We start from the raw sequence: 25741 nt of genomic DNA on the forward strand, positions 1-25741 counted from the left end.
CTGACTTCAAGTCCTCTTGCTTGCTGAGCCCAGGCTGTGATTCACCCTACAGATTTCTCTCACAAACCTCTTCTGTTGGTCAGGCATTTGTTTCTTAGTCACTCTGGCAGTTTTATGGAATCCACCACCTGGGCACAGATAAAATATCAAAACCCTCAGTCCTGGGCATGGGTTATACCCTATCCTGGTTACCTACCAAAATCAGGGGTCCCATACTCACTGCCTGCCTCGGGAGCCCTGCTGCTGCACTCCCCCAGAGAGAAGGGTGCCCATGGCCACCCTAATCACAGATCTGCCCCAGAGCTCCACCAGCACTGGCTGAAACAGGCCAGGCTGCCCCAAAACAACACCAAATCCCTGTGACTGCCCAGACAGCTTTGGGGTGTTACTGGTTACTGGGACCAGCCTGCCTCACCTTCACCTACTCCCCATGCTTCCAGTTTTCACATAGAAAAGGCTTTGACTTCTCTCAAATCATCAGAGGAAATAAGGAAATAGAGGAAATAAGGAAATAAATGTCAAAGGCTTGAAACCCAAACACTTTAAAAGTTGCAAATGACAATAACCACAGGGGTTAGAGGAGGAGAAATGCCTCCTGTTGGCCCCAACACAGATGCTGCTCCTGCACCATCTCCTGCTGTGCTTCTTGCCCTTAAACTGCAAAATCCAAAGAGAGGGAAAAGCTGCTGGAAAACCCCATCAAAGATCTGTTCCTGTCTCCTGGCTTCCTGTGCTCCCTGTGCTGGCTGGGCTGTGCCTTGCTCAAAGCCCAGCTTGCCACGCTGGAGCGAAGCGAGCCGAGGACGTGCCTCGGTCCTTTGAAGCAGCCACAACAGAGAAAGAAAGGGGACATCCTCTCCTCAGGGACCTGCCACACGGGGCTGGCCTGGCCACCAGCACAGCTAAGCCAGCCTGCAGTGTGTGGCAAGCAGGAGACAGGCAGTGATGGGGAAGAAGCCATGGGGCAGAGCTCAGATCAGCCTCCCACAGGAGATGGGTGTTTTGGATTGTGCCCTCAAATCCCAAATCCCTCGAGGTGCCTTCCAGAAGGGCAGCCCAGCTCTCCCAGCTGGCTCACAAGAGGAAATGTTTACAGTGCAATGTGCTCTTTGCCTCTGATCTCATGGCAGTTTTTGAGGAATTGGCCAACTTCAACCATGTTTAGACCATTCGAACAGCAATCGTGAAGGTAATTCAGCTCCTGTTACTTTTTTGAAAACCTGGTGGCTCAGTAAAAGGAAAGAGGATTATTAATGTCAGCAGCCAAGACCACGCAGCTGGGTGAGCCCAAGCTTTTACAAGACACAAGAACACAGAGTCTCACCCTGCTGCTCTAACAAAACAAAGGAAGATGCCAGCAGAGCTCAGCCCAGGTGGGCATCCCTGGAGGTGCACAGTGGCAGGAGCAGCACTGCCACCTCCACATAACCCCCTCTCACCTTCCTGGTAAGAACAGGACTGGAAGAGCTGACTGAGCAGACCAAGCTCCAGATTTTGGTGTTTTTAACTATTAATCGTGAGGAAAGCAGACCTGGAGACGATGGGGAGTGCAGCACCAACTGTGCACCAGGGAGGGAACGCAGCCCCTGCTCCTGGGGGGACACTGGCCACCCCACCCCGGCCATCCGTGCTCCAGTCCCCGCTGTCACAGACCTTCCTGAGGGTTTGGGCCAGTAGATGGCACCAGAATAACAGAGAAACCCCTCTGCATCTCCCCACACCTCCCGCAGCCCCATCCCTTCCTCAGCACTGGCACACAACGATGGCTCTCAGCTCTCTGTTTTAAAAGTCTGTTCAGAGCTGACTTCTTCAAAAGTTCTACCATGCAAACTCCAGGAGAAAAAAAAGAGATTTCAAACTGAGATACCCTGCCTTTTGCAGGCTTCTAAAATCTTTTTTTTTATTCCTGCATCGTAGGTGATGCTTTTAAATGAAACTCAGAAACAAAGTATTTGCACAAAGCAGCTGCTTTCTCCATAATTGCTTTAATTTGGAGAAGGCTTCCCCTATCCAGCCAGAACTGACAGAAGTTCTCTGTCTGCTGCATTTGAATAGGATCTGCATTTCTTGATGCAGAAGCAATTCACTTGAGAAGTGCCGGGCTACATTTTTAGGTAGGAAGGTCCCCTTCACTTTGGCTCTTGTGACTGTCAACACTGTTAGAGGACAGACCAGAGCTGCCTCCCCAGCAGCTTCTGCTGCCAGAGAATTGCAGCATCCCTGATTCCAGTGGGTTCAGCATCATTTCAATCCTCTCAAAACAAGCAGCAGGACCGGCCCAGGCCAGGGTTGACATTTTCTGCAGGAGGCACTCACCGCTCTCTTGCACACCAGGTGTGCAAAGATTTCTCTCTTTACAAAGAAGATGCCCCAAAACAGAATTAACAGCCAGTGCACATCCTGCAGCAAAATTCGTCAATGTCACACAGAGTTAAGGATGATCCTATTCCCATTTCTGCCTTGTGGTACCTCCTGATCACCATACGTGGTGGCACCAAACACCCTTGGAGCTGCAGCCACAGCTCTGCCTGGGGCAGGTCTCATGTGCTGAGGGAGGTACCAGGATAGACTCAGAACCTTGGATCCTGCTTGGAGGACCTGGGACACATTCAGAGACCACCTGGCTTTTCACACTCAGACTGAGGTTTGAACATTGCCCAGCCCAGCAAAGTCTTTAGAGCAGTTGGATGATTTTGATCTTCCCCCCACATCCCCTTTATTAATCACACTGAAAGAAAGTGTAATTCCTCCAAAACAAACCATTGCCAAACCATTTCTCGGCACACTTTTTACTCAATGTCCCTTCTAGGAACAGAGCACATTTGGAAACCTCCACAGCTCCACACTCCTTGGCCAGCAGCACATCCATGACCACATATCCACAAACACTGAGCTGTGGGGCTGGAAAATGAGCCTGCCAGCCAGGTGGAGAAAGGCTCCCATTTCCATGGGCTCAGTGGTGGAGCAGAGAACCAACCATGAGGGCTTTGTTTCATGAACCTTCCTGGAAGAGCTGCCCTCCTGCAGCTCCTTGGGCATTCCTGGTTCAGCAGCTCTCTCCCTGCTGGTGACAACTGAATGCACAGTGGGGTGTGGATGCAAGGGATGGGTGAGTGCTCTGATCATCCCAACCCTGCAAACCCTTCTGCTCCCTTCCCTTGGTGCCAGCCCTGCACACCCACCCCAGGGAGCTCACCCCACCACTTCAGAGATGCTCTGTCCCACGAGGATGCTGAGCACGTTTATCCCTCTTCCCAGCACTGATTAGATTTGCAGCTCTCCCTGTTTTCCCCATTTTTCCCAAAGCTGGCAGGGTTGCAGCTACAGGAGACACTGCTCACACTCAGAGCCTCAAGCTGGCCAGAAACAGCAGAAATCACACACAACAGCCTGCTGCCTTCAGAGCTGCAGTAAACTCCAAAGAGCTCCTGAAATACAAGAGGAAGCTGGGTTATTCCCAACTGCAGGGCTGATGTTTGCCCTTCCCAAGTTTTCCTATCTCTGTTATTCCTAATAGAGAGATTTTGGAGATTTGGGATTTTGGAGATTTGGGACTGTCCCATAAATGTGAGGCAGCTGGCTCACATAAGGCCTGAGTTATGATCAGAGATGAGGACGTTGCTTTCCTGTTGTGTTTCTTGCTATGTTTTGGTTCAAACCTGTAAACAGACTCGTACCAAGTGGGGATCTGTGCTCTCCATCTGGTTTCCTGGCAGGAACATGCCTGCAGCACATCTCCCATCCCTCAGCCCGAGCTGAGCTCTTCAGTGTCTGTGTGAGACTCAGCCACAGCATTTCACCCAGTTACCCCACTGGTGAGACCAATAATTCATGGCTGACAAAAGCTGCTCTTCCAAAAGGGCTTCCAGACATTCATGGATGCAGCAGCCAGCGCTCTCCTTTGGAGTTATTTCTAGTGATTACACAGCATCTCACAGCTAAAAAATGCATTTCCTACCTCCTCTGAATGCATGTCTGGCTTTTGCTCCCAGCCATTGGCTCTCATTCCACCTTTCTCTGATGGATTAAAGGCAGGGGGGAGGAAGGCTTCTACCTAGAAAGTCACAGAAATGTGGATTTGGCAGTCACAGCCACAGGATCCACAGCACTCTAACAGAGCCTCTGTTAAACAAGCTCCTACTAAAGTCACACAGCCTCTGACACTTGGGAGGATTCCCTCCCCAAGGTAGGATGAGCTGTATGCTGTTTATTCCTTGCGTGTCTCCATCAGATCTGTGACTGAAGTCTCAACAAGGTTCCCTTCCAAGGAAATCTCTTCAAAGTTTCCTTACCCTCTCTAGACTTGGGAGGATTTCCCTACTGCCTCACATCTGCAATGGCAGTAGGTGGGCTTGGAATTCAGTTTTTACTTGAGCCTGAGCACCTCTTCTTTCCTTCCAAACTGGAGCCAGAGCTCTGTTTAGCTTTTCTCTGGACTCTTTTTTACTCAGTTTGCACCTTCTTGGCACACAGAGCCCACCTGGAGCCCTCCCCAGCACAGGGAGAGGATGCCCCACAAACAAGGCAAAGCTGTAGGACATTCTGGGGGTGAAAAACATCTGCCTCTCATAAAGATGTGGTGTTCTGCACTGAGCAGCAGAGCTGGTCCAAGGCCAGACAAGCAGATTTGCACAAGGCATTGATCCGCAGCGCTCCAAGGGAGCCTCTGTGCTCCCAGGTCATCCCAGATCCCATCCTGCCCTCCTGTCCAGGGAGAAACACTGCACTGTGACATGGGCAAAGCTCTGTGATCTCACCAGAGGAGCATGGGCAGCCTCTTCCCCAGCTTCTCCACTGGGAATCAGTGGTGGAGAGGAGAGGGATCCACCCTGCCAGGGCTCCCCCCCAGCTGGAGGCCTTGGCTGGTGCCAGGGCACTGGGCAGGAGGCTCTGCACCAAAATAGGTCATTAGTGAGCAACTGGAGCTCTGCATTCTTCTCCAGGCCCTGCATTTTCCTAACGGGAATGCCTCAGTGGGGGGGGAAGAGGAATTTACAGTTCCCTTCCAAAAACCAGTCTTTGTTTGTTTGATGGTTTTTTTAAATGATCGAGTAACTTGTGAATACATTTTCTGATGATTCCCACATCCTCCCAGCTGGAGAATGGCTCATGAACAGACTCCAAGCTCTGTAAATGAGCTTGTTAGTCATAAGTCTTCAAACAGGCTTGATAAACAACTTTCAGCCTGCAGGATATTCATCAACCATTCTGTCTGCCTGGTCTCCTGACACTAATTTATTATTTACAATGAGAGATCCTTCTCCTAAATCACAGGTGATTGTTTCTTTTTACTGATTAGTTGATTTTTAAAAAAAAAAATAATTTTGAGGGGAAACAATGAAAAACAAATCACAAACAAGCATAGTGCTGCAAGCACTTATTCCTGAGCAGTCCTCCTAGTTTCCATGACACGTATCAGAAGTTTTCCAAATGAAACAAACTCTCAGTAACGATCTTTTTTGGCCAAACACTCAAGAGCAGGCTGTAGCCAAGAAAAAGAGTGTGACCATCCCAAGCAGCCGCTGGGAATTTCACTGCCTGCCACCAAACACTGCAGGGACCTTCCAGCTGATCAGCACGTGCTGCTCCTCGCACCCCTTGGGCTTGTGGAGAGCCCAGGCACCCCAAGATGTTCAGGAGATTCACATCCATGTGCAAAAATCTAAATCTGAAAGCCATGCCAGCCCATGGGTGGGTGCACACAGCAAACAGCTCTGGCCCCAAGGGCATGGGGTGCACTCAGCAGCACCAGGTGGGATCCCTGCAGGAATAAACCTTGCTGAGGTTGCTCCAGGTCTTGGAAGGGGATGTTCTCAATGCTAACTCCACAAAGACAAGCAGATGGAATAGCAGTTTGCTGGGGATGGTGCAGAAGGAGGAGAATCTTCCCAAACTGCTATTACATAACATATATAGCCAGAAAACTCCAAAGCCCCTCATTAGGGCTCAGGGCTGTACCCAGTTATATTGGTAGGAAAACTGAGGCATAGTAAGGCAATCCTGATCAAGTTATGGCAGTGAGTATAAAGTAAAACAGACCTCAACATTCTGTGGCCAACACACAAAGGTGCATTTGAGCAACAAAAGACAGGCTGGGTCATCTGGTCTGATATTTGGAGGGAGAAAATCCCTTCTGTTACAACTGAGATTTTGAGTGCAAGCCTTTTTTGGGTAGGCTGCTCCCGGCACCAGCACACACCCAACCCTAAAAACCTGCCCTGCAGTTCTCCCAAGTGGAGCAGCTCTCCTTGCCTGGGGAACACGGAGCAAACACCCTCCTCCAGGGGCTGCCTGCTGTGTGTGCATCAAACCCACGCTGCGCTTCCACCCTCACCTCAGCTCCCATGGACAGACATGAATAGATCCCATCAGCAGTCACAGCAAAGGCAGCAGGATGCAGAGCTAGCTCTGGGCTGGTCTTGAGAGCTTTTTTCCTCTCCCTGAGTGTGAAATCACCAACACATTTCCTCTGACAAGCTCAAGTACTCGGCGCTGGACAGGCAGCGCTAGCAGCCCGTGCCTACAGCCAGCCTTCCCTGGGACACAGCCTGGTCTGCAGCCTTCCTGGTCCACAGGGAGCATCCACCCCGAGCAGGAGCTCTGTGCTGGATTCACAAAGCCCTGCTGTGTGCTGCATTCACAGACCCCTGCTCTGTGCCCTCCACCCAGAGTACAAGTGATGCCGCTGGCAGGACGATGCACACAGAGCGCTGCCGGCACTTCGGGCCACAAGGCAGGGACAGGGCTCTAATGCTTGGTGGGGGGACACAGCCTGGTCTGCAGCCTTCCTGGTTCACAGGGACCATCCACCCTGAGCAGGAGCTCTGTGCTGGATTCACAGACCCCTGCTCTGTGCCCTCCACCCAGGGTACAAGTGATGCTACAGGCAGGACAATGAGCACAGAGCGCTGCCAGCACTTCGGGCCACAAGGCAGAGACAGGGCTCTAAAACTGGATGGGAAACTCAGGCCTGGTGGGGACAGGAGCTGCCTGCAGAGCCACCAGCAGGGCCTGCCCTTTGCAGCAGCAGCCCCAGAGCATTAACACTCTGTTTTCACTGTTACGGCTCAGGCACTTTTCCCTTTTAAGTCCAATTCATCCCCACCGAGCCCCAGCGCGGCTGAGCTGACACGGGGAGAAGTGACAGCTCTTTGAAAGCTGCAAGCATCCCTGGTTTGGTTTTTTTTTTTTTCTTTAAACAAATGTGGATCGTATTAGTGACACTTCCAAAAAAGAAGATGATTTCCAGAGGCACTGAGCAGGTCTGAGGGCCTCGCTGGCACACCGGCTGCAGCTCAGCCCAGCTCTGCCACCACTCACTCAGCACAACAACAAAGCCCAGAGCAGAGAGACCACTCCAGGCTCCCCACGAGCTCAAATCCTCAACCTTCACTGCTCCAGCACCTACTCTGAAGGGCTGGAAGCTGCTGCCTTCTGCAGCCACCCACCCTTGCTCCATCAGCACCCTGCTTTGATCCCAGTGCCCTGCTGCTCCCTCCAGAGCCTGATTCCATTCTCCTTTCCCAAGCCTGCCCACTCAGCAGCTGCTGCTGGCAATTCCCTCTTGTCCCAGACTGGCAGGACCAAGAGAACTTTGATTTGCTTTGCTCAAGGAAGCCAGAGAAGTTCATCTGCTGGTGGGCTCAGAGCAGGAAGCAGTGTCCCCAAGCTGCTGATGAGTTCCAGCCCTTGGTGCAAGAGCAGTTTTGCTGCCTGAGCAGCTCATCAAGACGTGGAGAGGGTCCCAGCCAGATCCTGAGCGTCTCTTTGGATGTTTGCCCTGCCCAGCAGTCTTGCTGACTGGCTGGAGTTCCTCCTGTAGGAAAATTTCTCTAGCCAGAATGGGGGGAAAATTTGGGTGGAATATGAACTGGATGCTGCAATAGGATGTAGTGATTTGTTAAGAGTGTGGCTGGCTCCCTTCGCCTCTCATCTAACCTTCCCTTCCAGGAACACGAGGCACCAGGATGTCCTGGGCTGCCACCCCAAGGCAAACGTTCACTTCACATGGGCACGTATGAAATCCAGACTGTCTGGGACAGTGCTTTAAACGGTGCTGTAACCTCTTCTCGGCCCCTGGAGGTGAGAGAGGAGCCCAGAATGCTCTGTTAGCTGAATTGGATGCTCCCTGGCTTGCTCATCAGGCCTCTCTTGGCCTTCACAGGCTCAACCTTGCAGATGCTTTCCACTGCAGGAGGTGCCCTCAGCTTCGCCACCACTGCTCCCTTCCCTTCTCAGCCAGAATCCTCCAGACTCTCTCACTGGAAAGAAACTTCTCTTTAATGATGCCCCCAAAGTGCCAGCAGAGAGGCAGGGCAGCTCTGCTGAGCTCCCATCCCCACCTCACAGCCTCTTCCAGGGATCAGGAACAGGGCAGGAAAAGAAACATGGATTAGGAACACAGCACAGATTTCCAGGGCAAATCTATATTAACAATGCAAAGGTGAGCAAGGCCGTGACAAACTTCAAATTATCTCCAGCTAAGGAATGAAATGGATGGAATTCTTCCCTGTGAGGCCCTGCACAGGTTGCCCAGAGAAGCTGTGACTGTCTCTGGATCCTGGGAGTGTCCAAGGACAGGCTGGACAGGGCTGGCAGCACCGTGGGATGGTGGAAGGTGTCAGGGTTGGAACTGGATGATCTTTAAGGCCCCTCCAACCCAAATCATTCTGGAATTCCATAAAACCAATCAAAGCTGAGGTGCTGAGGAGCTTTGGGAGCTGTGCTGGACAAAGGGAAAATTGTCCCAACACAGGGTCACAAAGGACAAATCCTTGCATTGTAGGGCTGCTACATCTATACCTGTGAGTTTCCACTGAGTCTGTAACACAGAGCCTCTGTAGACATCTCCAGTGGGTGGTAAGAGGTTGGATTTGTGCTGCATCTCCCCCTCAGGAGGAGGCACTGCTGCCATCCTTCTCCATGCCCTCCAGACTGCCATCTCACCCCTCCTTGGAGCTGTCTGCTCTCCCACCAGAGCAGCCAGCAGCTTCTGAAGACACTTCCCACATGCAGCGACCAAACAACAGGTTTTTCTTGGGGGAACCAGACTAAAAACCTGCTCCACCACCCAAGCAGAAGCTGAAGCCTTTCTGTACCCTGCATGTAAAGCCAAGAGGACAGTTCAAACATCAGAGCCGTGGACAACAGCTCCTCCAGCCAGACTGTGCTGAGTCTCGCTTCAAATCTCCATAATCCGCCCCAAAATCCAAGGCTCCTTTAGGAAATGCAAGCAGGGTGGGGAAGCAGCAGTGCAGTGATTCATCCTCCCCAGAAACAGAGGCCCAAGGCTGGAATACTGTGACACTTGGTAAATATTCGTGATGTACTTCATTATGCAACAGAGGCCCAGCAGGAACACAGCTCCCTCAGGGCTACTTAATATGGGTTTCAAAAACGATTAAATATATCATAAACAACTCCCAACCAGGAATAAACACCTATAATCCCATCAAGTCATTCTGCTGATGTCAAAAACCATGGGAGTCAACTCGGTTACCGGGGGAAAAAATAAAAATACATCCTTGAAGGAATTACAGCCCTGTAACTCTGTGTCTGCCTTGTGAAAGACCCAACTCTCCCAGCCCCTCCTGCTTTTGCTCTGTCCGTGCTCTTGCTCTTTTCCTCTCAGATCACAGATTTTGATGCATTCTCCACTTCTGCTAAGGAAAAAAGATCGAGCTCCCAACTGCAGACAGCAAAACCGCTCCATGCCCGCACAAAATACTCCACTGGCCGAAAAAAAAGACCTTTTTTGCATGACTCAAGGCTGCTGGTCAGGTCTTCAAACATTAATACTCATCAACTGGCACACACATAAGTGGTCCATTGAATCACATGCAGTGACTCGTGTGAGTAAGGCCTGCACAAATTAACCCTGAGATAATATTTTCCCATGCAATCACTGCTTTATACATCATCAAAAAGATGGAAAATAGACTGGCTAGCAGTGGAAACTCAGCGCAGATGACAGAAAGCTGATGTTCATTAAAAGCGTTCGAGCAGTTTAGACCAAACCTTTCAGTTTTATGAGAGATTTCAAAATCTAATTTTCATGGAAATGTTTTCATTACATTAAGGGGGGGAAGGAGGGAAAGTAAAAACCTTCGGCAAAATCTTTTTCAAATTAAAAAGTTGGAAGCTCTGAGTGGATGGATTGAAAACACAAATACCATCAGCAAATTATGAGACCATGAGAACCAGGAAGCAAAACTGATTATGATCAAAAAAAAGTGAAATTCACAAACAAATAGAAGTTTCTTTTCACCCCTCAAAAGGAAAAGCACTCTCAAACAGAGCCAGCTCCCCCCTCTACATTCACATGGCTCTTTTTACTTTGTTTATATCAGTACCTTGACCACTTTCGTTTATTTCTTTGTGCCTTTTTTTTTTTAAGACTCCAGATATGTGGCAGAGCCACATTTCCATCTTCTGTCTTTGTCCAGAAGCTGCAGAAATTTACATAACACAAAATGTTTTTCCACTTCAAACTGCGGGACTCAGGGATGCAAGAAAAGTGTCTGACACCGCGATACTCGCTGCAATAACCACGCATCTGCCAGCCTGAGGCCAAAATTAGATAGATATGCCCAAGGAACATAAATGGAAAGGAGTTAATCAAACTTCTAACAACTGCTTGGTGTTAGTTATCTGTTACTCAACCTTCAGTCAGGCGAGCTCTCCTCAAAGCCTTGAGGATCCGCGCAGTAAAACCGGCACGCGCAAAGATGCTGCCGACCAAGAACTGCGCTTTTCACACAGATCATTTACAACAAGCGCCTTGAAAACAATAATGATCTGATCCCGGCTTTTCCTACATCGGTTTCTGGAAGAGGAGAGCTCTGGAGAGTGTTTCTTGAGGAAGATTTGCCGCTGTTGGTGGGGACTGAGGCACTGGCGGCTTCCCCGGCTCACGGCGCTGTAACCTGGGGCCACCAGCACCAGCTGCTGCCCCAAGACTCTCTGTCCATCAGCAGGACAAGACAGGAAGAAAACCTCAAGGTTTAATCAATTTTCCCCTCCTCTATCTATCAGATGTACATTCCCTGTCTACGGACTCAGCATTTTCTGGGAATAGGGGCTGTGATTTACTAACAAAAGAGATGCTCAGTACTCCGAGATAAAGCAGAGGTTTGCAAAGAAAACCCTGCAGATGTTCCCAGGTGCTTCTTCTCACCTTCATCCTCAGCAACTCAGCAGCCCAAGGAATTGCTTTCCACATTTCCACGCAGTGGCAGAGCTTTTCCACCTCTTCTTACAATTTTTTTTTGTTTTGGTGAAGGATGGGGAGGCACAGGAGCACAGACAATTCAGGACTTAGACACTCTCTTTTACTCCTGCAGCAACCTCCCTTGTTCTGATTAAAAAGAGGCAATTAAAGCAAAATGAATAGCCATGTGGGAGCAGACCCAAAGTCCTCCAGCTCAGGATGCTGTTTCAGACAGCCAGGAGCAGCAGTCAGAGGGTTTAAGCCCAGGCAGCAAAGGAGAGATCTCTGCCCCAGCTCATCCTTGCAGCCTGTGACTGGCGGCTCCCTGAGCCGGACAGTGCTCCAAACACTGCTGCAGTGAGCAGCCATGCTCAGCCCTCCCTCAATCTGCCAGCTCTTTATTGAAATAACACCTATTTCTGAGCTCTGCAAAATCCTGGGGTGACAAGCCCCATCACCCAAGAGTGAGAAGGCTGAAAAAGCCTTTCCTCAATCTGCCGCCAGAGCAGAGGGGCTGCAGGCACAGCGATGCTCTGCCTGAGCAGGGAACTCACTCACCTTGTCCCAGCAAAGTTTTCTGGGATTTCCTCGAGAAGGAGCAGCAGCACTGAGGGGTCACAATGCTCACTGGGACAGGAAAAATATCATGGGGGGACTCAGGCAGCCTGTGCCCAGCTTTAACTGGGAATCAGCCTGAAATAACCTGCCAGCCACCCGAGTGCCAGCACTTTTGTATTGAAGAGAGATTAAAGGACAGCAAAAACCCCAAAACACAGAACTTGAGTGTGTAATGGACTGAAGAATGTTTTATTCACTCCTTACGAAAGAAATCCCAGCGTAACAATTTTTCTTTTGCTGTTCATGCTTTCTCCACACCATTTTATGAGCCATCAACAGCGAGCCTCAAACAAACCAACCAAAAAAAAAAAAAAAGCAGAAGTCAAAAATGCCCATCTGAAAAAAAAAAACAAAAACCCAATAATTGAGAATTACCCCAGAGCCACAAGCTCTGGGAACCCACAGGCAAGTGACAGGTTTCTGTCACCCTCATAGGGCACAAAAGCAATAGGAGATCATTGCCCTTTCTGGGAAGTTTGGGGGATCCCCTCAGCTCAGCATTTTCATCCCAGCTTTAGCCGGACTTTGCAAAAGCTGTGCTACCACAGCGAGAGTTGGTTTTATCTTAACAGGTTATTTTGTGACAAATTGGAAGTGGGATTGCAAAGCCCTCCCAGCCAAGCAGCAGAGGCAGGGAGGTTTGCCCTGATGTTTATCAGCTTTTAGGGTAAGGTGTTCAGAGCTACGAGTTGAAGTGAACTTGGTAAGAATGACAGCTCTGCAGCAAACTCAGCTCCTTAACCCACGGACAGCTCTCCCTGCAAATATTACAATCACAGCTGCTCCCAGGAATTGTTTTTCTTTTTAATATGAGAAATGTTTTATCCTGAACCTCTCTCAAATAAAACAGTGGTGAAATATTTCCTTCAATCTCAAACATCCAAATAAAACCTGTAATTTCTGTGTCAAACTACTTATCTTAATTTTTGTTTACAAAACCAGCACCAATAATTTGGTTTTTCACTTCAGTTTGGGATAAAAAACAGCGGCAGACCAGCTGATTTTCCTTCAGTTTGGAAGAGCGTTTTTCATATTCTTGAGAAATCCACAATTTCTTCAAACGGCTTTTACTTTTTCTCACTTAAAAACAGGAGAATAACTGAGCCCTGTGTTAGCTTTTCCACTGAACCAATTCTCATTTTTCACCGAGAAAAGCTCCTACCTCTGCTGCACTTCTAGCTTCTTGTCCTGCATGGATTGCACATTTCACAGAGCACACACCGCAGGTAGGGAAACTGAGGCACAGAGGCTCCTGAGATGTGCTAAATGCATCCATGAGAGAGCCAGAAAGCCCAGATGACAGCTCTGCCCAATAAACCTGGTGGAATTTATTCCTCTCCCTTTCTTTCTTTTCGGTCGCTGCTTACTTTAGAATACTTCTAAAACTTTCTAATTCACCGCAACGGTATTAAAACTTTTACAGCGTTCAGAGAATTTCTAAATTATTTGAAGCTGTAGTTTGGTCCCTGCTTAGCAGTGCTGGCTAGAAAACAAGCCCTTGGACAGCTTTTTTGGGGGTTTTTTTTCCTTGCTTTTAGAGCAAGGTGAGTATTGGTGAAACGCGGTTCTCCTTTTCCACGCTGACCGAGCTTGTAGTTGGCAAGGGGCAAGATCAGGAGTAAATCAGGAATAAATCTAAAGAAAATATGATTAACTAAATTGGGTACAGAGCAAAAGTAAAAAAAAAAGAAAAAGTTGTCTGTATTTGATATCTTGCTGAATCGGGGGCAGCCGCAATCACTGTTTTCCCCGCTAAAATACACACCTTTAGAGGCAGAAATCGCAGCTTCTCGGGTCCTGGGAAGGAAATATTTTTAAGCCCTGTCGCAGCGGCGGTGGATGCGGCTCTCGGGGGGCAGAGGAGCCGCTCGGGCAGCCGCGCTCCGTTCCGAGCGCTCCTGGAGGATGCTCCCCGCCGGGACCGCATCCGGCCGCGCCGAGCCCGGGCATCCCACGGGCGCTTCTGCAAGGAGCGGCTGCCTTGGGGAAGGTTTCCCTCCTCCCCAGCTCGGCTTCCTTCGGAATACCGAGAAAACCACGTCGGATCCACGGGGAAAAGAGGGTCGGAGGCGGCTCCGGCGGGGGAAAAAAAAACTCACAGAAAACCAAACCAACAAAAAAATCGAAAAGCGAACGAAAATTGTAGTTGGCATTTTAGCTCGCTTCTCGTTTTGTTTGGTTGTTTTTTCCCCCGGGAAGGTGCCTCGGAAGCGAGCCCGTGTCCGCAGCCGCGGCCAGCCCGGACCCCCACGGCCGGGGATGTGATTATTTTAACAGAGAGCGGCTAAAGGGGGGTTACTGACCCTGCACAGCCCCTGCACAGCCCCCTCAGCCTTTCTGACAGCGCTGCCCTTGGAAAACAACACGCGGCGCTTGGAAAACGCCGCGCAAGCCGGCGCCCATCCCGCTGCCCACGGCCGCGGGGCTGCTGGCTCACGGCTACCCGAGCTGCGAGCCCGGACTGATCCGGACGGGCACTCAGAGACCGCTCTGGCCCCTGTCCTGTCCGCATCGGGGAGAAGCGGGGCTCGGGGGAGCGGCTGCACTCGGGAGCCGCGCACGCACCCTCGGGCTGCTGGCGAGCCCCGGCGCTCCCGGCACGGCACCGGACAATGCTCCGGACCCCATCCAGACCCCTGAGCAGCCTCCCGGTGTCGCGCTAAGCAGGGCGCCGTGCCCGCTGCGACGGGCCGGACGGACGGATGGATAGACGGGATTGATGGATGGATAGACGGGATGGGTGGATGGAGGCTCAGCGCCTACCGCGCCTTGCCCCGTCCAGCCAAGCGCCGTTTTCAGCGCACCCCGGCAAGGAAAGGACGAGGGAGCCGAGCCCGCGGGCCCGCTCCTGCTCCCCGGTTCCCTCGCAGAGTGTAGGAGCCACGGCACCGGACCCGACGGGCACGGCGGCGAAGGGCAGGTCGTCCCTTTGCCGGGAAAACAAGGGTTTCACACTCCGGCGGCTGCCGAGCCCGCCGGGGCTCCCTGCGCGGCGGGGAAGGGCGGCTCGGGGAGCGGGGGAAGCCGGGCTGAGCACCAGCGGAGCCCCCTCGGAGCCGGCACCGCCCGCGGCTGCCCCGGCGAGAGATGGAAGGGGAGGATGCCCCCGCACTTACTGTCCTGCTGCGGGGTGTCGCTGCCGCTGGTCAGCCCGGGGGACTCCAACAAGCTCCGGCCGGGCTCGCCGCCGCCCTCCTCCGCCTGGGCGGCCACCATGTCGCCCGCCTCCTCCAGGTCCAGCAGGTGACTCACGGAGAAGTTCTTCTTGGCTTGTAAATTGTCCAGGCCGGCGGGGCCGTCGAGGCGGGCGGGCAGCAGGGCCTGCCTGTCCATGGCGTGGGCATAGCTGGACGCCATGGTGCCGAGCGGGGCTGCTCTGCCCTCGCCCCCCGCGGGCGCCCACCGCCCCCGCGCCCCCCCAGCCGCCGGCGCTTCCAGAGGGGGGAGTAGCGAGGAGCGGAGCGGGGCGAGCGGGACGGGACCCGACGGCAGCGGCGGGTAGGGAAGCCCGAAGGGGAGCGGGCAGGGCCGGGCTTAAAACATGCCGGAGGGGAGAGGCGGCGGCCGGCTCGGGGCGCCGGGGCGGCGGCGCGGGGAGCTGCCGCCGGCCGAGAGGCGCAGGGCGGCTGTGGGGCCGCTGGGGCGGGTGCGCCCCGTCCCTCCGCCCCCGCTGCCGCCGGCTCCGCTCCCTCCGCCCCTGCGCTGCCCTCCCCTCCCTCCCCTCCGCCCCGCACTTCAAACGGCGGGGGCGGCTCCGGGCACCCGGGGGAGGGCGGCCCGCGGGGCCCCGCCGGGACGTGGCACCGGGCCGGGGGTGGCAGCGCAGGCCCCGCGGCTGAGGGGGGAGCCGGGCGGGCCCCCCTCCGTGGGCCGGCGCTGCACCTGGAGGGGAGGGTGGACGCGGCCCTGAGAGGGAGGGAGTGAGCGAGGAGAGGAACGGCGAAAATGAGAAATGCAGATGAAAAGGTGAGCGAGGGTAATGGGAGAGAAAGTGCGAACAGGAGAGAGGAGGGAAGGAAGAGGAAAAACCAGCGAAAGAGGAAGGAAAAGTGCAGCGGAGAACTGAGAGAAACAGAGCGATAGGGGAGTAAAGTGGGAAGAACAGAAGGGAAGGGAAAAAAGAAACAAACAAAAAAAAAAAGAGGACACGGTCGGGGCTGCTGCGGCCGGCAAGCACAGCGGGCACACAGGGTGTGGTGGCCCCGGTGGCCGGGGACAGGTGACAGCCCTCGGCCCGTGCCCAGGACAGCGGGGCCCGTGCGGGGCCGGGGCCGCCTCAGGCCGCTGCTCCCGGCGGCCGGCGCTCCGAGCTGCCACAGCCAGCCCAGAATTTCCATCCCCCCTGATCTGGGGAAAGAACATTTGATGCCATCAAAGGGCTCCAGATTGAAAACAGATGTGCTTCCCCGAGCCTCTCCATGCATTTAATTAAGGCACAGGCATGGAGGAGACATTTCCATCATTAGTTTGCTTTCAGGCCCCCCCCTCCCCTCTGGTCCCAGTTTACCCTTTGCAGTCTCCAAGACCCAAATGAGCAGGGAGGGCTTGCAGAGCTCTGCTGTCCCCGGTTTGGGGGGTAGACAAAGGTGGAAAGGCCAAAAAACCCAAAACTTTGGGGCAAGTTGTGCATGTACACAGAAGCATGTGAGTGTACATCCAGCCAAAATGCTGTGGGTGCATCTGTGTATGCAGCACAGAGTGACATCCGCATCCAAAGAATGATTTGTGTGGTGTCCTCTGGTACATGTCCACATGTTGGATGGGAATGTTCAGGCAAGGCAGGGTGGGTGATCACCTGTACATCCCCTGATCATGCAATGCCCTTTTCTCTGCCTTTCCCAGATATCTGGCTGCTACCTCCTTTCCTGGTGAGCTGGGCTGTCCCCTCTCTCTCCCTGATCTGCTTCAAATGGATGTTTGCAGCTGGCTGTCCTGAGTGGGTGCTGGAGAAGCCCAGCCATAAAAATCCCTTTCCATGGGCAGTGGGGTCTGCTCTTAGCCTGGGGGGGTCAGCAGGAGCCACAGAAACCAGCACAAGAGGTCTCTGTGGCAGCAGTGCCCTCACTGACATCCCTGCTGAGATCTCCCCATGTCTAAGTGCATCCTTCAGACCATGCTCCCTGCCAGCCCTGGGGTTGGGAATGCAGCCTGAATTTCCCCTGGAAAGGAGAAAGAGACAGCTCCAAAGCTGAGGCTTCACCCTGAAGTGAGTCCTGGCTGCTCCCCTCACCCAGAGGCTCAATTCCAGTACAGGGTGCCTGATTCACATGCTGAACGTGGCCTGAACCCCTCCTACAGCACAAATTTCTGGATTTCTGTCCCTGGGTGGGAGGGACAAGCTGAATCCAAGGGCAACTCTGACAACTCTGTCTGTCCCAGAAGGAAGGGGACTGCGAGCAAGGCAGGGCTGCAGTTCATCTCTCAATTATCCCTGTCATGGCCAAGGCACACCTAGGATGTGGAAATGAGTGCAGCAGGGACCTCCTGGGCTCTGACAGGGGTTGTGCCTGTGCTGCCAGCTCCGTTTGTGATGCACAGGTGACAGGATGCCCCAGTTCTCACAATCCTGAGGCTGGGGAGGGCTGCCATGCCACAGATGGCCCTTTTAACATCCTGCAGGCCATCAAGAAGTGATCAGACATTTATTTCCTCCCTCACCACTGCTCTGGTGTCAAGCTGAGCAGGTAGCTCCCCTTCGCCCCATCCTCCCATCCCACTTTTGCTCTGCAATGTGCACCTGCCCAGAGCCTGCTCACAGCCCCATTCCCCCTCTCCCAGCTGTCCAGCAAATGGTTGCCTTCTGCTCACACTCAGGGCAGGAGCCTCTGAGCCACTTCTGTCAAGGGAGAAGAATTAAAAGCCCCAAAAGTCCTGAAACAGCCAGAAGTCTGCCTGGTGAAGCACCCACAGTGAAAGGCTCAGCCTCACGCCACAGCCAGACCCCAGTTTTGCCCCTCCTGCTCCCAAAAGTGGTTATCATGTTGAAGGACATCAGTGAGATTCACCAGCTGGAGCCTTGCCTCAAAACCTCCCTCCCCTCTGCTGTGACCATGTCCAACGCTGGGAGAAAGTGCAGCAAAAACCACAAACTCCCCCATTTTCCCTTCCCTACTTGCATTTCAAGAAGGGGAACCCCAAATATCTGCATCTCTGCACATGAGCAGCACGTTTTGCTTCTGCTTTCTCTTCTCATAGAAAATCACAAACAGCCTCCAGAGAAAGCCCCTAACTGGAGTGTATTTTTGATTCTTGAAGTTTCCCATGAGGTCCTGCACTGGCAGCTCCTGTGGTTCCCAGCTCCAAGGATGTGCTAAACCCTCAGAAACGTTCCCTTCACATCTGTCTGAACAGCAGCTTCAGAGCTTCACAGTTTTGGTGCCACTTTTCAGGTACAACAAACAGGACCTGATGAGCCTCCCAGGGCTCTTGGAAGCAACAAGAAGCAGCCAGAGCAGATGAGCAGCTGTAAAATCCCCAGGGCAGCTCACACCCCTTGGGGTTGGCATTAGTGTCAGAATGGCACCAAAATGAATGGCATCCCATTCTTTCAGGTGCCCTAAATATCTTTTCTTCCACCTGGGTTTGAAAAAAGAAATAAAAGAAGGACTTTGAATAAAAGAAACCATGCAGAAGAACCTGTGGTACCCAGCTGTGTCCTCAGCTGGTGTCATGGCATTCAGGTGAAGGAGCATCTTGCTCACTGAGGGAAAGTCCTTTGGGTCTCCCCTACTTCATTTTCAGTGTTTAAATTCTTAGAGCATTTGTTTTATCTGCCAAATGTGTTTCATCCTAGAAATTAAAGAAAAAAATAATGCAGGGGGGCAGTGAGGAGCAGGAGCTGACAGCCAGAGTGCAGGAAGCCTGAGCAGAATGCACACACCATCTATTCCTGCTCCTTGCAGGGCACTCAGGTATTTGCAGACATGCTGAATGCCCTCCAACTTTGCCCTTTACAGATTTTTGGGGTCTGTGCTCATATTGGGGTTTTGCAGTCAGGGCTGGGTGAGATCTGTGTGGAGCTTAGCACAGGGAGAACCTGCAGGGACACCTGTGTGTATCTTACATTCCTTTACAGATTTTGGGGTCTGTGCTCATATTGGGGTGTGCAGCCAGGGCTGGGTGAGATCTGTGTGGGGCTGGGCACAGAGAGCACCTGCAGGGACATTTGTGTGCATCTCACATCCCTTTACAGATTTTTGGGGTCTGTGCTCATATTGGGATCTGCAGCCATACCTGTGCCCCACAGACTCCTGCTACACACCTCCCTCTTTTCTTCCCTCCCCACACTGAGGTGTGTTATTACATCTGTGGGGATCAGGTAGTCTACAGTCCTTCCAAGCTGTAAACTCAACATCAGGGTTTCTTTTAATCCCAAACATCTTGATGTCATCTGGAAATGCCATGAGCAGTTTATAATTAGGGTTTAGCATGCAGATTAATACCAGCAGCTCCAGGGTGAACAGACCATCAGAGTCTAATCAAAGCTTAAATGGGGCAGCAATTTAGTACTGAGATTTATTATTCCTCTGTACAATATTTTGAACCAGAGGCTGAGTTCACAGCACACACCATCATTCCTGGAAGTGCTATCCCATCTCCAGTCAGAGCAAGGTGCCTTGTTACTGGTTCATGGGGGTGATAAAGACTTGGCTCTGGGAACTTATTGAGGAATATCACAGCACTGACACTGTACAAGATTTAAAACCTGAGGCAGGAGAACACTTGCACACATGCTCCAGCCCATGTGGATGCTGGGGCAAGGCCATGCACTTACATTTTTTTGCTGTGCACCAGGTGTAATAAGGGAGGTGTCCCAGGACAGCCTGGGCTGGAGCCTTTCCCTTGCCTTGTCATTTATAAAACAAGTAGAAGAGGGGGCTGAGAGAGTGGAAATTTGTTTATCAGTTTGTCTGCACTAGTCCCAGTTTTTAGATTGCAAGGCAGAGCTGCCACAGCTGTCACCCAGCTTTCAGCAGGGATGACAGGCACATCCACCAGCTGCCGGTGGCAAGAACTGTTTTTCTGGTTCCTTCTTCCATCATCTCTCCACCAAGTGGGAGAGGGGCTGTGAGGAGTGTCCTGATCCCAGCCTGGCTGGTTGTGGCTCTGAATTAGAGTTCAGCTCTTCCCTGCCTTGGCTTTGCTCTTGCCAGGGATGCCATGGGGCTGGCACCACAGGGCTGAGGGGACAGATGTCACACACTGTGACCTCTCAAGACAACCCATCACTGTGGATTCCACCAGGTACCAGCACAAACAGCTCCTCAGCACAGATTTGTTGCAGTGGCTGTGAGCTGTGTGAGCACAGGGCACAGTCCTGCAGTGGGAGATGTTTATTGCTCCAGCACCTTGGAGGCTTCAGTGGATTGACCTGCCTGGTAAGAAACCAGGCTGTGCCCCTTCCAGAGTTCCTATTCCCCTATGACAGCGACCTGGTGACACTGGGACAGCCACCAGGAGCTGCAGCCACTCCCCCCTGGCCCAGGGCAGCTCAGCAGGGCTGGCCAGGCTAAAGGAGGGCTAAGCTGCTGTTCCCAAGGGCTCAGACTGGAGCTGGCTCCAGAGCTGGCTGGGTGAGGAGCCTGGGTTTGGATAAGCCAGCCGTTTAACCGGGGTTTTATTACCAGGCAGGGGAACAAAAGCACTCAGAGGTCACCCGGGAACTTTAATCAGCACCGAGGGTCATTGGATAGCAGGATAGGAGGGAGGAGGGCAGGGCCCAGGGCACACAAATAAATAAATAGATGTATTGAAACCACCTCCTTCCTCCAAGTGATCCCTCTCTCCCTTTCTCCATGTACACACTCTGCTCCTTACAATCAGACCTTCAAATGGCCCTAATTTCCCCAGCAGAAAGTCCAAGATCTCCTGCAAATTGAACTAAGACGTTTATCCACAAGGTTTGGTTGGGTTTTTTTTTTTTATTTTAAATCCCTTGCTGCTGGAGATGAAAGTTCAGTCTGCTGGACTGCTCTTGGGCTGGGTATCAGATATCCCTAACCCTGGAGAGAGAAAATGTCCCACCAGCTTCTCTCCCCTGCAGGAAAGGAAAAAAAAAACCTCCACCACCTCCCATAATCAGAGTCTGGGCAGACAAATTGGCACCACTCTTTTCTCCCTCCACCCCCCTTTCTGGAAGAGGACTAACCCTTCAGAGCACAGTCACAACTCACAAATATTTGTGGGTATTATATTGCAAGAGGGGAAAAAAAAAATCCAAAGGAAGGTAACTGTTAAAAGCTTAGTCCCTCTCCCATGGAAAGCAGCTTTATGCACGTCCATAAATCTCCTTTGTAAGTGGCCATTAAAATTGCGTCTTGTTTAATTTTTTTTTTTAATCTCGTTTAAACACTTTTTCTCATCTTGCAAACGAATGATGTCATTGGCAGGCCCAGTAATGAACTGAAAAAAAAAAAAAAATCAACTTTCTAATGTTTTGGGGGCTCTCTCTAAACGCAAACCCTTCAAAACCAGTTAGCTAATCCAGCCAAATACTTAAGCACGTGCTTAACAACCAACTTGTGTTTAAGTGCTTTGCTCCCACATCTGTCCACACTCATCTCTGGGCACAAATGATGTGCCTGAAGGGAGGAGAGGGTTTAAACTGTGGCAGGGTGAGAGTCCCTGGCTGCTGAACTGTTGGGCTGCTGCTTGCATGGGCAACACAACAGGACAAGATCCTCACTTTGGCTGAAAGGCTCCTTGCTGGCTACTTCTGTTGTTTGGGTTTGGTGTGTGGCTGGAGGTTTTAGTTTATTTTTTAATATTTTTTTTTTATTTTTAAAAAAAAATTTTGGAAGCTGTTTTAACCAAGTGGGAGCAAAACCAAATAGCAGGCTGAGCAAACGGGGAAAAATAAATGTGAAACTTGCAAACGAATAATTGGTGTGGTTCTAATTAAAAAGTGGTTAACTGTTTCGGGGTGAAGAGCAGGGGTTTGGGTTGACACCATCTGAACCCTGGAAGGAGCACGTTAAGCTGTTCACCATACTGTGGGTTAAGAAAATGGGAAATAAATACATCCCAGCCCCTTGGAAAACTAAACCATCTTTAGGGCTCAGCTGTAAACTTTCTTCAGCAATTTATTAGAGTTCCAGAAAACACTTGTTGAGTAGCCTCGGCCTGTAATAAATATCAGTCCTTGTTTGTTTGTTTTTGTAATGGGAACAAAACCACATCTTTTTCTTTCTCAAGTGGATAATTTAATTACATGGCAAGAAACGCGTTCATTGTCCAAAATACCCAGAGAAGATTGCCACGAAAGTCACAGTTCTGTGGTGAGAGGAGGAGAGCAGAGCCAGCTGATACCAGAACTGCTTTCAGGGAAGGTTTCTGTGGCGGCACATCCACTTTGGCTGGAGCTGGGGTTTGTAGTGACACTGGGCTTGTCACTACAGACAGGAGACAGGCACCTCTGGCAAGGCACTTCTTACCCTGCATGGAGCACCAGAAGGGAAAGGCAGAGGGAACCAAAGGGAATCAGGGAAGGGAAGGGACCTGTCTGGGCCACACAGAGGGTCTGAGGTGGCAGTGGGGCAGAACTGATCCATCTGTTCTCATGCCCTCCCTCAAGCCCAGCTCTGCTCTGAAAATATCCAGGTTTTCTTCAAGAGGCTGAAATACTTGAACATTTCTTGCTCTTCCATGGGGACTTGTCCTGGCCTCGGTGGTAGGAGCAGAGAGGGATCCCCAGAATGTCTGGAGGTGACCCCTGTGAGAACAGGGAGTGCTTGGGAGCATCCATCCCCTTGTGTGCCCCCATTTCTGATCCTTTAAGATGGGCTTGGTTCACTCATTCCCTGCAGGCAGCTTTGGGTTTAACCCTGGAAAAGTCCGAAATAGCTGAAGGGAGGCACTATCCAGATAAGCAATTACCCAGTGCTCTTTCCCAGGGACAGCCTGGCAATTATGGTCAGAATCCAGGGATCAGATGGTTGCAGAAAGACAGACCCTGACTCCTCTGAGCTCGTCTTGAGGGGCACAATTAACGTGCTGGTGTGATTAAAGCCACGCTCAGCTCTGGGATACGAGAGCCAGATGCACCAGGTGACTCCTCTGAAGGTGCTGCTTACCTGATTTGTAGCAAATCAAGTAGAAATCAGCCATTCCTGTCCTCACAGCTCCACGGTGCTGTTAAACAGCCAAACCCTCTTCTCTTACATGTCTTTGAGGGAGATGAAATCCATATGGCCCAGAGAGTGAGCACAGGCCAGGGATGGAAGGAAGGACAGAAACACCATTTCTTCAGGACAGAAGACAATGGAAATGTTTCCAGTGATTCCAACAGGTTCTGAGTCAGCGGCTGCAACCAATTTTCCTCCTAAATGGACTTCCATATGTCTAAAAGAGTCTTGCAAGTGCTGGAATTTTTTACAGAACAAACCTGTACTTTATTACTCTGCTCCCTGATTCCCAGCGTTTCTCCCTTTAAATTCCTTGCTCAGCCATTCCTGGGCTTGGGGGTTCACTTCTGAGAAATGCATTCATTCCTAAAGGAAACATTTTCCGTGGGACAGACAGACTGAAGCCTGCCCCCCCTCTGCTCCCAGATTTCACTTGGCTTTGCTGGGAGCTTCAGGTTCATCAGAAAATGATGTTGTTCTCTGTGCAGAGGGAAGCATGGTGAGGAAATCAGGCTCATCAGACCTGAAACCTTCTGTATTTTACAGGTTTCCTCTGAAACATAGATATTTGGGCAAAAGTTGAGCCAAGCTGGGTTTTACCAGAAATTTTCTGTTTGTCACATCTCTTAAAACAGAAAAGGTTTTGCCCTCTTTGCAGCCGACTCTAAATTTGAAGATTTTTCTATTTTCTTCTTACCTTAAATCACAACAAAAATTGGCAAAATGGACTTTTTCCTTTTCACCAAAGGCTGTTTTTTATGGAAAGAGAGTCACTTTCCTGCCCATGGTGCCATTTACTACATTTAAAGGGATTTAGGAACCATTGCACCATTTTCAGTAGTGGTTTAGGGACTGCATGGGACACTTGCATGACGTGCTTCATATCCATATTTGAGAGCTACCAGTAAAAGTTAAGCACTTAAATACCTTTAACTCATCCTGAGGTGTCAATAAAAGACAAGCTTTCTACAATGTCTTGAAAATATGGCTCAAGTTTAAGTTCCTTAAACCTAATATAATTTTCAAACTTACTGCTAATGCTACACTGAAACACCCATAAACATTACAGTTTTCAAATTCATCTATTTAAGCAAGAACAAAAACACAGGAAGAAACTTTCAAATCAACTCCCCCAAGGAACCTCTCTAAGGCCCCATTTAATTCAGAATTTTAAGAAGTTTCTCAGTTTCCCAATTTTTTTTTGGTTCATGCTGACCTTAGTTTAAGGGTGTTGGTTCAGAACGAAATCTCAAAACTTTTCATTAGAAAACAAAGCCAAAACCCTCGGATTTCTTTTTATTCCTTTGCCAAAACAGTTCTTCAAGCTGATGTGAATTCCCAAACATTTTCAGCCAACCTAAAGCACAGCCTCTGGCAAATACATAATTTGCCTCAAAAAAGAAGTAATTGTCCCGTTCTATGAAAAAGGATAAAATCCATCCATGATTTTAAGTGCTCAGACTGAACAATGATGAAGTATTTGCCCTGATGATAGGAAAAAAAAAAAGAAATAAATTTTGCTTATTACTTTGCATATATATTTATACATTTCTGAAATTTATATACATGCACGGCCCTTTCCGTCCAACGTGAATATTTTCAACACAGCAAAAGTAAAGAGAAGAGATTTAGTGCTGATTAGAACAAAAGTTGCACTGTACCTTACAGATTTCAGCATGTCTCATTAAAACTGGGCTTGAAATATACATATCCTTTAATAAATAAAGCTTAAGGTACATAAACACTGCAGCGGATATAAATTATTTTAACCAAAGTATGTAGGGATGAAAAAAAAAATTACTGGAACACCATGATCCAGGGCATTTTACAGTAAATTGGACTTCATCAGCGGTTTTGCATTTTTATTTGATTTTGGAGTTCCTCCACTAAAGCTGTAAGTTTTGTAGAGTTTATTTCACACCTTGTAATTTAGAACGTTACACTCCATCGAAATTCCTCTCAAAAAAAGGGCCCGAGTAATTAATGTCTTTGGGTTCAACGTTCATTATATCCCACTAGTGTGAAAATTCATAAAAATAAGACATGGGATTAGGAGCTTAACAGCCTCACACATTTGCAGAGCTGCTGCATTGGCAAATATTTCCCTGCCCTTTCGGAGCAGAGCGCTCTCCTGGCTGCTCTCATTTGTTTCGTTGGATCATCCAAATCATTAGAAAGTGCCTGGAAATAAACTTCCATGTCTCACACTCGTATTTTTTTTTTTTCTTGGAAGCAAATAAATAAGACGGGTCAAAGCCATTTCTTCCTGTGCTCCTCTCCTTTCTCCACTTGGTGTTTTCTTCATGTGGTGTTTTAACGGCTCATGGAGACAATGGGAATTTTGGCCACGTGGAGCCAGGGGGACTCCAGATGCCCTTGGAAAGGAAGCAGGAGCTGGGGTTTGATTGCAGAGAGCTGAATCGTTCCCTTTGTGCAAAGCCCTGGGTTCTCCTCCCTGGTTCCAGCAGCTCCAGGTTGAATCACAGGCTCCCTTTTGCCCTGGGCAGATCCATAGATACAGTGGGAGAATTTGTGCAGCAAACTGGAATTTTGACCAGAGTTTAATTTTGGAGGGATATAAACCACTCACGAAATTGGGCTGAATTTGACAAGCACTCTTTCCCAAAAAAACCAAACAAAACCAACAAGCCTAATACAGGAGGCTCTTTTTTAAACTTCAAAACATTTCATTCCAAAGTGTTTTCAAAGCAAAGGGGTTGACTTCATGTAGGTGTTTCTGAAATGAGCCTTTTGGAGGTTTTATTGAAAAACCCGACTTTAGGGGAAAAAA

General features: G+C 50.4%; 1 protein-coding gene across 1 annotated transcript in view; it reads right to left on the minus strand.

Moving 5' to 3' along the window:
- PRRX1 (paired related homeobox 1) overlaps window positions 1-15318 on the minus strand; it is a 38074-nt gene extending 22756 nt beyond the window's left edge. Inside the window, exon 1 of the mRNA XM_064719669.1 lies at window positions 14944-15318. Within this exon, the coding sequence (XP_064575739.1) occupies window positions 14944-15184 (241 nt within the window). The 5' untranslated portion in view covers window positions 15185-15318. The remainder of the gene's footprint in view (window positions 1-14943) is intronic.
- Between the last annotated feature and the right edge of the window lie 10423 nt (window positions 15319-25741).

The sequence above is a fragment of the Zonotrichia leucophrys genome, chromosome 8 (genome assembly GCF_028769735.1).
Source record: "Zonotrichia leucophrys gambelii isolate GWCS_2022_RI chromosome 8, RI_Zleu_2.0, whole genome shotgun sequence".
In the NCBI taxonomy this organism is placed as follows: Eukaryota; Metazoa; Chordata; class Aves; order Passeriformes; family Passerellidae; genus Zonotrichia; species Zonotrichia leucophrys.